This window comes from Temnothorax curvispinosus, unplaced genomic scaffold, assembly GCF_003070985.1.
Source record: "Temnothorax curvispinosus isolate PA1 unplaced genomic scaffold, ASM307098v1 QBEX01016493.1, whole genome shotgun sequence".
Classification (NCBI taxonomy): domain Eukaryota; kingdom Metazoa; phylum Arthropoda; class Insecta; order Hymenoptera; family Formicidae; genus Temnothorax; species Temnothorax curvispinosus.
The window spans coordinates 45953-60284 of NW_020226273.1; the positions used below are offsets into that span (position 1 = coordinate 45953).

Here is a 14332-nt window from a genome sequence, read left to right on the forward strand (position 1 = left end):
GTGTGTGTGTGTGTGTGTGTGTGTGTGTGTGTTGCAAGCTGAATGTAGTACGCTGAATATTTTGTATTCTGTTTCTTCTGTGTCGACTATGAGTGGGATGGCCGAAATGCAACGCCGAGTGCCGTGCTGGACGCCCGTATACGGCCCGTACGTAGCACCCTCCCACTCCTCCCGGCTGTGATTTGACGGGTCTCCTGCAATGTGCCGTGATCGGTAAGTGAATTGTGCATGAGAGACAAATGATTCGAATACATCTTTAATCCTTGTCCCGCGTGTCGCGCAATGAGTAGGCGATAACCTCGGGATTCGTGTCTCTTTGCCTCCGTTTCGATTTCTACTTCAAATGAGTGAATCGCGTGGAAAGACGTTTCGGTGAATAGCTCGAACCTCTCATTAAGCACGAGAATTAATTATCTATTGAGTAATTAAAGAGAATAATCGCGCGTTTGGCGTTCTCACTTTACTTGTCGCGATCGCGAACGATCGCGAACGATCGCAAACGCGGGAGCGAGCTTGCCTCAAAATGAATATGAACGTATGAACGTCGATAGTGCGAATTAACAAGCTCAAACGTGTGTGTATGTATGAACACAATTCCGTTTTTCGTCCAAAAACAAACACGTAATTTGCTCGTTCACGTAATTACGTTTACAAATGTTTTAAATTTATTTGTATGTGCTCCTAATCTAACTTTATAGAAAATTAACATTAAATTGTATCGTTTGTAAAAATTTCGTCGCGATCGTTCTTGCAGCGCGGTGATCGCGCATACCATATATAAAAGACGATAAACCGTCGTCGTCAAGATACTTAAAAATTATAAAACATTCTCTATTGCTTATTTCTCAAATATTATTCGTTTTGCTTAAAAAATTTTTTATAAAGGCCTATTGTCTCGTATTCAGATTTTTAAATTGATAGGAGATACATATCTTTTATTTGAAATAACCCAGACAGCACGTACAAAAGCGAGACATTTGTCTAAAAGACATTTTTTAAACAATTTTTTTAGATGTTTTACGAAAAAATAGCTAAAAGACGTCTTATGTCCCGATTTTGGACATTGTGCTGTCTGGGAAGTGTGAAAGAGAAAAAGAGAGAGAGGGAGAGAGGGCTATTAGATATTTAACGAATATAAATATATAAAATTAGTTAATATTTATCGATACATGTAAGATATAAATATTAAATTGATTCTCAGCCAATTACAATCGAGAATCTTCAAAAACGAATAGACCGCCATTGTAAAACTCTCGATAGTGATTTTGGTTGATTACGCTTCTCTGTGCGTGCATCGTCTTTAGCCTGCATCAGAAAGAAGCCTGAGAGAGTTTTGGCCTTTTTCGTGGGACCGTCGAAAACTTCTTTACGCTACCGCCACAATACATTCATTGATCCATTTTCGAAATTAGTGCTACGTAGCCACGTTTATTTTCCGACACTGCCTATAAAACATTATTTTGTTGCGCGTCCGTGCTACATTTGCAAATGTAGTATTATATACGTATAACATCAATACATTTACAGATGTAGCGCGGACGTGCACCAAAAAAATGATGTTTTATCAGCAGTGTCGGAAAATTAACGTGGCTACTTAATACCAGTTTCGAAAATGGATGTATACTGGCGGTAGTGTACTGGGGCTTTTGACCGCTTTCGACGGTCCCACGAAAAAGACCGGGATAGCGGCTCTCTCAGGATTCTCTCTGCTCAGAGCGACTCGACACAGTACTAATAATATTCTAGAACATTTGTGTCGAACAAATAATATCTCAAAAATGATTTCGCTTTTTATCAAGAAATACGCATTTTTCGTCGATATAAATTATATAAATGTCTAAAAGCAATTGTAATTTGTAATTTACTTTATGACTTTCTTGTATTTTGTGTGCTACGTTATACTTTGGCAGAGTGCTCTTTTGTAAGATCGAATGCATCGCGCGCGCGAAGAACTGGGAATATACTCGCAAAGTTCGCGAATATTTCTGAACATTCACGTCCTGCTAATAATAAATGAATCAAAGGCAAAGATAAGCTGTTTTGGCCCCTTTGTCTAAGGCCTAAGAGGACTCAGCTGATTTCGAGGTCGCGCCGGTAATCTGTTAATTGCGACCGGCTGTCGCTTTGTCTCGAGTACTTTACCTCACGCGCTTTTTGGCTGAGGAACCCGAGACAAAGGAGAGTGTTTGCCTATGTTAGAAAATGTTGTCTTCCAAGGCTTGGTTTTTCGAGCTTTAGCGCGGAATCTAAGAAATATGCCGCAATTCGATGGAAAGCTTCCGCAATTCAGCGTTAACGAAATACGAATTGCGCGGCTATAAATTATTTATAAGTTCTCATGTATTGGTACCGAATTTTAGAGTTCGATTTCAAAGTCCTTCTTTGGAGTCACGGTCCTCTGTAGGCTAATAAAGAAAAGATTCTAATATAGTATAGAATAGGGTTGGACATTTGCGTGTGAAATATATCATCGCAAGATTCCCAACTGAGGAACGCGATCACTGATCATTTTTTGAAGGCAGATAACTATCAAACAATAACGATAAATCAGTTTCAAAACAAAAATTAGTCTCGCAAAGTGGAAATTGAATTAAGGGCCACACATTCTCTTCCCATAAAAATTGCAATTGTAACGAATAGAAAGCCACAGTACATATAATATTGCCTTATCCAAAAAACCCGATTCAGGTTCTGTGGTCCAATAAAAAAGAAGAAGAAAACATGTAGATAATAGAATATTTATTTTATATAAATATTACATACAGAAAGCATTTGAAGGATACAGGGGAAAAACGATCAATATCCATCCGGATTCATTTCGAGAAAAACGCAAATTTAAGTTTCAAGACATCAGATATCTTAGGATACTATTGAAAAAATTAGTACAGAATTTAGTGAATATCGGAACGAAGCCTTAGTGTTTACATTGCATGGACTCTGATGGTTTTTTCCCACAAGCGCGTGAATTATGAAGATTTTTTTCTCAGCACGGTATATCTTTCGGCCTTATTTCCAATGAATTGTAACTGTTCTTAAACAAAACAGATAAAAATGATAAAAGTTCGTTGAAAATGTCACAAGATAGCATGACCAGATCAATTTCGACAAGAAGTAGACTGTGATCGTTTTTCCCTTGTACTTTTTATTTGTAATTATTTAGTATTTGTAAAAATTTGAACGATATGACAACCAATAGAACATCACGATGAATAAAAATAAAGATTTAGATAAATATCATCAAAAATGATATTTATCTGAATATACCTACAAGGTTTAGAATATCCTACTCTTATTTCTAAACACCTACTCCCAACATTTTTATTCTTTTCAATTTTAGAAGAAAATGACAAAATGTGTATGGTCTGGAGAGGGACAAATAATGATGAAATCGATTTCCAAAAAAGTCTATTGTTTACAGTCACGTAAAAGTCACCTTTAAAATTTTTTAATGAAATACTCTATTTTTACAGAATTTTGTAGTTGATGTTGAGACGTTTCCAAAGGTCTATAATAATTAATAGTATTGTTGAGAACTTGAGGAGATATGATATCGTGTATTTTGTGATGTCATACGATCACATCTTCGCAAGTTTTCAACAAAAATATTGACTATTATAGGTCTTTGGAAATGTCTCAACATCAGCTACAAAATTCTATCGTCAAAAATGGGGATGTTCCATTTATAAAATTGAAAGTGGCTTCCACGTTGAAAAACAGATTTACTGGATTTTTATTTAGATCAATGTCTCTCCTCCTCTTTCTATCTTACAAACATATCGAATCTTTAAATAGATATTTAATCAATCATACAAATCAAATATAATTCACGTTTGTCGAGTGCAAGTGAGCTGGATGTAGTAGATTAAAAAATCTTCTACCTGAGTTCTTGGTTAAGATCAAAGAACTGAACTTTTTTGGATCCCGAATAGGAATACTATGCAAATGTAACGGACTTGAGTCGCGTATTACGTGATCCATACATAATAGTGCAGTTGGTTCGCCATACTCGCGAAAGAATGGACTTAGAGGCCTTAGAGCGAAGAATGCTTTCTGATTTCTCCCTCTATTGATTGAGCAAGGTAAAGTCTTCATTATATGATTACAACCTTCCATGTTGCACGTGTCTGTGATAGTTCTTAAAACTAACTTCTCTCGGTCAACAATATCTGCAAAATATACTAATGTGAACTTTAAGTTTCCTCCACCTCAACTGATAATTGTAATATTTACCAATGTAACATGGCATAGTTTGAAGCGTCAAAACTGGCACATCGGCAGATGGTTCAGATACAAATATTTCAGAATATTCGACTTTCCATACATTTTCATCAGGAAAATAGATATCGATAAACTGATGAAATCGGGGATGAAATTGAGATATAATTAACATATCATTAAAAATAGTATGTTCAGGAACACTGGTAAAGCCATAAGGTAACTCCGCACCTGAGGTCCACGTACCTATGCATTGTACAAATACAAAAAATATAATAAAATCTTTTTTAACCGATAAAGATAACGCTTAAAATGTTGGAGGAGGCAAGAAAACTGATAAAGCAGGAAAAAAATTGGCAGGGCTAACTCTTGCATATTGAATAAACAAGGATGGTACCTATTTTAAAGCTCTTAAATAATAAATTTTAAGTTTATATCATTAACAATGATAATTAATTTTGAAACATAGTTTCTTTATTTATAAATACTCTTGAGTTTATTTAAGTAATTATAGAGTTGCAGTGAGTTGGGTTAATTAAATATTGTAAAATTTACATTTTTAAATGCAGTCTTAATGTTTAAACAAATTTAAAAAATAAACCTTTAGTTTAAGTATTAAATAAATATTAAGTAATATCAACTAAGTTAGTTAAATAGACCAAACAATATTTTTAACCCTTTAGCTGTTAGGCAAAAAAGAATGCTTATGGGTTAAAAATGCTTTTGACAAAAGAGTTAATAAAATTATTACAAAGATGATTTCTGAGAGTTTTTTGAGTCGCTGAATCTAAATGAGAACTTTTCGAGTTATGAGTCTTCAAAGTTAAATTACAGGCGGCATTAGCATTACCCGAGATATACCACGTGCAGGTTGCTTTAGTGGGTTTACACCCCTTGTGTGTGTGTGTGTGTGTGTGTGTGTGTGTGGGCGTGCGCGCGCGTGCACACTCTCGCCTGTATTTGTAGATAGTTATGAATGCTCATTATTTTATTAAATGTTTAAATTGATGTCCTATTTGACTGTTTTTCAAGCGAACGTAAAATGTATTTAAAACGTTTCTCAAAATTTCTAGTACAATAAAATTTAAAATATTTAATTACTTTTTTTTTAATCGTCCCTGTTTGTAGGTTCCGTTTTACCCTACTTTCCAATGTCAAGTAGCAGAACAGCATCAATTTGTACATTTTATAAAATAATGAATGGATATCCATAACCATTTACAAACACGAGCGAAAGCGCGCACACACGCATGCACGTACACGTGCAAACACGCGTACATACACATACGCACATTCCCAAGGGGTGTAAAAATCCAACAAAGAAACCTCCACGTGGTACACTTTGTGTAATGTTAAAGCTGGCGATACTTAAACTTTGAAGACTTATAGCTCGGAAGTTTTTATCAAAAAAAGGTTTCTTTTAAAATGTTACGACTTCAGCTACATAAATGAACAATAAGAAATATAGAGATTCTTATTTAAAATTTTTATGTTAATCTTGACGGGGCTATTCAAGTAATCCAAAGGTCAAATACATATCACCAGCTAACAGATCTTTATAAACGATATCATTTTTGTTTAAAACATTTTCGTAATAAACCAATACTTTTCTAAATAATTAGCAATTCTGAAACTTTTGGAAACGAACTATATACTAATCTCTGTTAAAAAATTATTATACACAGTTTGAAAATTTGTGTTAAACATAACATAAATTTCTGTCCCAAACGGTCCACTCAAATTTTTGTGTTAATTTAACATAGATGTGTTAAGTTAAATGATAACACCGATACTATATGTTAAAATATTTTAACAGAAAGGAAATGTGAGTCTGATTGTAATTTGAGGTTAATTATGTGTACAGTTAACATAACTTTTATGTTGAAGTTAAGATTATAAGATAAAATCAACACTCTTTTTCTGTAAATTTTTATTCCCACTTCTGTTATAGAGTAAAATCAACACTTTTTTCTGTAAATTTTAACACATTTAGTAAATACGTTTAAATTGTGTTACTTTAACATATTTTTTAAATTATTTTAATAATTTTATATTTTAAATTTGTTAAGTTCAATTAACGTAGCAAGCATACGTTAAATCTACACATGTATGTGTTAATTATTTACACAAAAATTGTAATGGACCTTTTTTAACAAAAATACACAAAATTTTTTACTGTGTATACATATATACTTATAGGTAAATTGGTACATGTATGTATTGCACATGATGTTAATGAAATGCACATTGTATGTGTAGGTTGCACAATTAAAATCACCTGTATGGATATTATAGATATCAACAGTCTTCAGTTTTTGTTTATCCCGTCCCACACCGCCTACAAGCAGCAATTTGTTTTTCAAACACACAACAATCATATGTCTTCTCTCAACTGGCATTCTAAAATGTTTGTAAACAATTTTAACAGACATAACATTTTATGTATTCAATTACTTATCCACTTATTATTCTTATAATTTATCTAATTGTTAACATATTTACTCTGTCTCACGAAACCATCTCTTAGATATCAAAGAATAACGCCATATATTTTTGTTCATTTTTCCTGAACCAATACCATATTCTCCGCCACAAAGATATAAATCGTATCCTTAAAAAAATGATCATATAAAATAATAATTAAGTAAATACGACAAAACTATTTTAGATAGGATATAATAAAAAACAAACTATGCATACTTCTGGCAGTGATTTGCATTCCTTCAAGAGTTCTACCAAGGCGGGAACAACGTTTAATAATTTCTGGAGGATATTCGAATGAAGTTAGCTCAAAAAAATTATTACCATCCCAGCAATGAACATATTGTTCACGGTTATTATGTTCACAAGATGCAATACCGTGTAAAATTTTTGCTTCTTTGCTCTTTATATTTTCTAAAGATACTGTAAAACCCTGTAAAAGAGAAATTTTATTATTAGAATTGTAATGCATTAATGTATAATAGAATATAATAGCATGATGAGAAAACAACATGAAGGTATTTATGCATAAAAGGGGCCCTTTTATGCATAAATACTAAAATAAATATGTGGGAGATATATGTATATGTATACCTTGGAGCTAGAAACCTCCATTTTAGTTGCAATATATTAGAGATAAAGGTTAACAATTCTGTCTATTTCTAACAGTATATTATTCTAAATGTTATTTTTGAATATAACATACTCACTTGATGATGGTTCATCCACTGGTGTGTGATTTTTCGCAAATAAGACTTTGTAGCTTTTACATTAATGTTTCCAATTAACTTCAAAAAATTTTCTCTCGACAACTTACAAATTGAATCGAGTGGCAGTTCATCAAAACGATCTAAACAAACAGCCAAAAAAAGATCTCGTAGCACAATATTCAATTCTGGTGCCAGTAACCAAATTTTAATGGCAAAATTTGGTGACAAGAAGTCTCTTTCAATCCTGTAGGTTGTAGGATTTACTAACTTATCTGCTCCAAATAGAACGCTTAATTTCAACAGACCCAAGAGACGATGAAGCTCTTCAATTTTACAAATTGGCGCAAGATAAAATACAATTCTATCCTCGTGAATGTCGTGAATCCAATTAATGAAATCCTACAAAATTATTATGTCTCTATTTTGTGTACAATGTATACAATAAGATTATTCATGCTGATAAAATCTAATGCAATTTCTATATATATTTGTTGACGAAACTTCCGAAAACGTCCATGCTCAGATTTAGGTCAAACTTTAGTAAACAAGTTTCTTTTAGATAAAAAAGACATATACCAAAAGGATTTTTTGCGACTCCAAAGTTTAGCTTTTTAAATATTATTTCACATTTTTTTTCTTATGTCCAATGTATTATTGTACAGTCATTTTAAATGCTTATCCGAGAAACACGTTTGCACACAGCTCTTGTCGTGAGTGAACTAACTCACAATCAGTATATCACAAATCAAAACAGCTCTTAAGTAATGTAAACAACCATACACTGTTGAAAACAGAGGTCCTGTGTGTTAAAAAAAGTCCTTGTTAAAATTTTTGTGTAAAATAATCAACACATACGTGTGTAGATTTAACATATGTCTGCTATGTTAATTGAATTTTACAAATTTAAAATGTAAAATAATTAATATAACTTAAAAAATATGTTAAAGTAACACAATTTGAACGTATCTATTAAATGTGTTAAAATTTACAGAAAAAGAATGTTGATTTTACTCTATAAAAGAAGTAGGAATAAAAATTTACAGAAATAGAGGGTTGATTTTATCTTACAATCTCAACTTCAACATAAAAGTTATGTTAATTGTACACATAATTAACTTCAAATTACGATCAGAATTACATTTCTTTTCTGTTGAAATATTTTAACATAATATCAGTGTTACCACTTAACACATCCATATTATGTTAAATTAACACAAAAATTTGAGTGGACCGTTTTGGACATGTGATTTATGTTATATTTAACACAAATTTTCCAACAGTGTAAAGTCATACCCGTCAAAGTCATAACATAAACATCATTGGCGAAACTTCAAAAAATCAGAAACGTTGTAAACCCATATGACAACTCGTCTCGCGTGATAAGTGTATGCGTGGAGGCAGTAGGTTCCGCCCCCTGCGGGGTGCTCCGCTATTGTTAAACTAGACACATAATGTGCCTTCAAAGTACATGCGTGGGCTTTCTACGCGTGGAAAGTTGTAAATCCATGTGGCACCTCGTTTCGCGTGGAAAGTGTATGCGTGGAGACAGTAGGTTCCGCCCTCTGCAAGGGGCTCCACTATTGTTAAACTAGACACGTGGTGTGCCTTCAAAATACATGCGTGAACTTTCCACGCGTGGAAAGTTGTAAACCCATGTGGCATCTCGTTTCGCGTAGAAAGTGTATGCGCGGAGGCAGCAAATTAAAAATGTTAAAAAAGTTGCTAAACTTTGGAGTCGCAAAAAATCCTTTTGGAATGTCTTTTTTATGTAAAAAAAACCTGTTCACAAAGTTTTATCTAAATCGAAGCATATAAACGTTTTCGGACGAACAGCCTATTTGTTTATTAAAAACATGCATTTTGTTAAGAATTTTGATATAACAATTTTTTACACAAGAAACAAAAAAAACAATGTTTTATACGTTCAAGAAACGACTTCACAGTTGTAAACACAGACAAGAATTAAAATTTGCTTACCTGTAGCGAAATCCGGGAAATATCATAGTTATTTATAACGTGTTCTGTTTGTCCATGTTCAATGAAGTTCGCGGACCAAAGCGCAGCAAAATACTGACACTTGTTCATCAATTTTTGCTTTTCAACCTCGAATCGCTCCTCTCTAAGAATTAATGTCGCTATTCCGCACATTTTATTGCTGTTATTTTCTATTGTAAAAACGTAGTTATCAAATATAGGAATTAAAATATGTATGTCATGTTCGCTGAAATAAACGCAGAAATAGTTACAGAAATACACTACTTGCTTTCCCGTTCATTCGTTTCTCATCTAACCTACATATATAGCACCAGTAACACCACGTGTTCAAGTTCTGACGCTACTCTCTCGACTGTTGATGGGCTCCTGCATTCTTCAACTCTTCAGAACTACTGCGCACAAAACGCGGAAACGCTGGTCACGTGGCGAGAAATCATGCGGTAGCCAATCAACGTGCCGTTTTTCCGTAAAAGCTCTGGATTTTGAAGGCTTTTGTCCGGTTTCCAATTTGGACATTATTTCTCCGGGTTGGATGAAATTGTAAAACATCTTACTTAATTTTTAATTAAAAAAAATAAAGATAAATTTGGACAATTTTCAGGATGAATAGCGTTGGGCAAAACTGAGAAGGATGAAATTGGGAAAAATAATCGACGTTTCGAACTTGATATGTACTTAATAACAATGACAAGATTCCGATAACCTTGGGGCCTTAATTTGACGATGGTTTCTGGTAGCACTTTTAACACTAAACGCCTATAGATCTTATATTTAGACCCAGTTTCACAAGTGTCGGTTAACTTTTAATCTTAGATTAACTCACTCTTTGCCTCCTTCTAACGTCCCCCTTAGAAAAAGACGAAGAGTGAGTTAATCTAAGATTAAAAGTTAACCGACACTTGTGAAACTGGTCCTTAATCTTAATTGTGTTAATCTTAATTGTGTATAATACGGATATTATATTTAATCTTAATTGTGGTTTTGTTTAATCAACTGCGTGCTTTTACTAATCGTCCACTTGATTTGCGTAGTATCTCGCAATTCGCGTAGTATTTCGCGTCAAGATCTTCCAACATTTCATCGCCATTAACGCGACTGCAACGCAGTAAAACGCGGAACAAATAGCGGCAATCGGCGTCGCGACTCCTTCAAATTTGCGCGAAAAATCTATGTTACCTGCTTTTATATTACAGAATAAAGTACTTCCTTCCTATGGGTACGACCTTGGCGAGGTGGGAAGGCCCAGTACCCAGTACGAGGATTTTACCCAAGCAAAATTCTTATTCTGCTTGGATAAAAATCCAAAGACGGGCAAAGCTATAACGTACCCTCGTCCGCCGATTTAATTGAATGAACGAACCGCAGCCGGTTCGTCGCGTTTGCTTCGGGAGTGCCGTTCAAGTAATCGGACTGAAGGACTTTTTTAAACGGGAGTGCCGTACAGTATCGCGCGAGAAAGACTTTTACTGAAATTAGTCCGGCGCGCGATTGTAGTTTGTTATCCGCGAGTGTTTCTCGCGAGTGTCCTGTGCGGTGAGAGGAGGAGGCCTGAGACGAGCAGGAGGTCTGGGAGAGACATCGGGTCCCGGCGGAGCAACCTTGGGGTAAATCATATCTCTTATAAAATTAATAATTTGTTTTTATTTATTTAAATTGTTTTACCTTGATAAATTAGAAGTAATTAGAGAAAGAGAAATTATTTAAAATTTTACTTTATTAAAGATCTTTTTCGGTTAATAGATAATTGCATTGCTAAATATTTCATTGAAAGACGAATTAGAGACGCGTAAGAATTAACTTTTGAAATGTTGATAATTTTGAGCGTTTCTTTAACTTAAATCTTATGTTTGTATGTTACAGTATCACCGTAGATACGTGGCTGCATAACTCCGCCCGTTGCGCATCAGATCGGTGAGTCAATGAGAAATTTTTTTATTGAGGTATTGAGCGATGAATCTACGAATAATAAAATACTAATATTACAACTAAAAAATTTTAATTTTGAGTTAAGCCCATAAAGAGTATTCGTCATATAATATAATATTGTTACAAGTCTACATGCGAAATCCGCTGCACGGGTCGGAAGTGTCGTTATTCTTTTAAACTAGTTTTGTTGTAGTTTCCAGGATGATATAGTGTCATAAATAAATTAACAAGTGAATCACAACAGACTTCTTCAAGAAACAGTAATATAAGTTTATTATAACAAAATATCGTAATTGCGTTAGTTATTATCTCTACAATTCAAACAAATTAAATTAAATTTGTTTTTTCTCTCTCCTGAAATCTGTGCATTTTTGAGTTGTGACAGTATTCTTCTCGGGATACAATATGTTGTTAAATCGTTTAATAAAACTTTAAGACTTCGTTACTTTAAAGATCGCTCGTTTTATTCTGACACATAACCAGGCTTGCAGACTTAAAAGCTTTACACAATTGAATCATTTGCTTTTCATTCATTTCTCTCTCATCTACCTATATTGCACCGCGTTTTCAAATACTGACGCTACTCTCTCGACTCTTGGGCTTCTACTGCATTCTTCAACTCATCAGCACTTCTGCACACAGTGCACACAGGAATCACTTGCCGCTCGGCAAGGAACGATGCAATAGCCAATATTGACGTGTTGTTTTTCCGGAAAAATTCCGAATTTTGAAGGCTTATGTCCGGGTTATGATTTAGTCATTATTTCTCCGGGTTGCATGAACCATCCCAGCAATGAATATATTGTTCATGGTTATGTTATAATACGGTGTAAAATTTTTGCTTTCTTATTCTCAAAATGATAAGTATTTAAAGAAACTGTAAAATCCTGCAAAAAAAAAATTTTTATTATTCGTAGAATTGTAATGCATTAATGTATAATAGAATATAATAGCATAATAAGAAAATAAAATAGAGATGTGTGGGAGATATATATTGTATATATAGAGTAGTCTTGAAATAGTTGGTCAAAATCAGGGATTGGATTGGGCTCGTCATAAAGATAAAGAGAATTCCCATAAACGTTAGTCCAAAAATGTATCCCGCAGGAATTACGATTCATTTAATTACTAATACCTGATTCAGAAAAATAAAATTAAAACTATAAAAAGAAAAAAAACTTTGTTTTTATTTAAAGTTATTGAGAATGTCCACCATTAACTAGAGTAGATGTTTTGGGCAGACTCTTGTCTGCTTTAGAGTGAGACACAAAATATAGTCTGCGTCATCGTAATGTTGGCGAATCTTCTCGAAGTCTGCCAGCAATATAGAAGTATTACATATAGAAGTATAATATGTATATATCTTGGCGTTAGAAATCTCCATTATATTTGAAATATATTGGAGGTAAAGATTTACAGTTCTATCTACTTCTAATATATCACTCCAAATGTTATTTTTGAATATAATATACTCACTTGATGATGTTTCATCCAAATGTTTGTAATTATTTGCAAATCAGTCTTTATAGCTTTTACATCAATGCTTCCGATTAACTTCAGAAAATTTTCCTTTGACAACTCACAAATTGAGTCCAATGGCAGTTCACCGAAACGATTTGAGCAAAGAGCCCAAGAATGATTTTGTAGCACGTTAATATTCAATTCTTGTGCCAGTAACCAAATTTTAATCGCATATCGTGGTGACATAAAGTTTCTGGTCAGCTGGTCGGTTACATCTTTTATTAATTTATCTGCTGCAAATAGAACGCTTAATTCCAACAGAATCAAGAGACGATTAAGCCTTTTAAACTTCAAATACAAGACATATCGTAACTTTTTAAAATCGCAACTTAACGCAACAGCTGATGTAAATACGATTTTGTCATGATGAATCCAATCAATGAAGTCCTACAAAATTATTGTCTTTATTTTATAGTTGTACAATGCGGTTATTCATGCCGATAAAATCTGATGCAATTTCTATGTATGTACATTTGTTTATTAAAAACGTGCATTTTATTAAAAATTTTGATATAACAAATTTTTTACACAAGAAACAAAAAAAAACAACGTTTTATACTTTCAAAAAACGGCTTTATAGTTATAAACACAGACAAGAATTAAATTTTTCTTACCTGCAGCGATATCGGGGAAATATCATAGTTGATAACGTGTTCTGTCTGTCCACATTCTAAAAAGTTCGTAGACAGAAGCGCAGCAAAATACTTACTCTTGTCGATTAGTTTTTGCTTATCAACTTTAAATTGCATCTCTTTGAGAATTAATGTTACTGTTTCACGCGGTTTCCCACTTTCATTGCTATTATTTTCCATTGTAAAATTGCATATGGTATCAAATTATGGGATCTCAATTAAGGGTCGACAGGAGTCACGGCCGAACTCCGAATTGATGTTGGAGACCTCGCGCGGTGACAATACGAAACTTCGTTTCAGTGTCGCCAACGTCGAGAAACTAACTTCTAGGTTTTATGTGTGAATACGCACACACACCATTGAACTGCTCACGCGGACGCACGGTAGAGAGACATATGCTAAGACTGCGGCGTTGCCGCGTGCTCCCCGCTTTAGCAATACGGCCTGAAAATGCTTTCTGGCCGTCCGTAGCAGAAGGCAGTAACGTACCAAGGCAAACAAGCACCCGCTTTAGATGAATTTTGTGTTTTGCTGATGTATTTAGAAAATCCACAATAAACTAGAATGATTTATCAAAATAATTTTATATCAGCGGTGCACACGTACTTTTGTTGTTAAAATTTTGCAGCAAATATTGAGATTCTGATGTATTTAAAAATTAGATGGATAATAATGTTAATTAAACACTCCGTTTTTTGGACTTATAATTTCATCATAGATTGCAGGAACAGATGCACTCATGCAAATAATGTGACAATTTTTTGTCAAATAATTTTTAAAATAATTTTATTACAAAACTACGCAATTAGGCAGTTCTGTACTGGAAAAAATTAGAAGAAAAATAAAATAACG

At 33.7% G+C, this 14332-nt stretch overlaps 1 protein-coding gene across 1 annotated transcript in view; it reads right to left on the reverse strand.

The window, feature by feature from the left end:
- The window catches only part of LOC112466694, an 18916-nt gene extending 5027 nt beyond the window's left edge, over positions 1-13889 (reverse strand). The window contains exons 1-8 of the mRNA XM_025034922.1: positions 13463-13889; positions 12979-13235; positions 7407-7581; positions 6916-7129; positions 6718-6826; positions 6480-6615; positions 4231-4351; positions 3879-4166 (exon numbers count right to left, since the gene is read on the reverse strand). Coding sequence (XP_024890690.1) covers positions 3879-4166; positions 4231-4351; positions 6480-6615; positions 6718-6826; positions 6916-7129; positions 7407-7581; positions 12979-13235; positions 13463-13660 — 1498 coding nt within the window. The 5' untranslated portion in view covers positions 13661-13889. The remainder of the gene's footprint in view (positions 1-3878; positions 4167-4230; positions 4352-6479; positions 6616-6717; positions 6827-6915; positions 7130-7406; positions 7582-12978; positions 13236-13462) is intronic.
- Between the last annotated feature and the right edge of the window lie 443 nt (positions 13890-14332).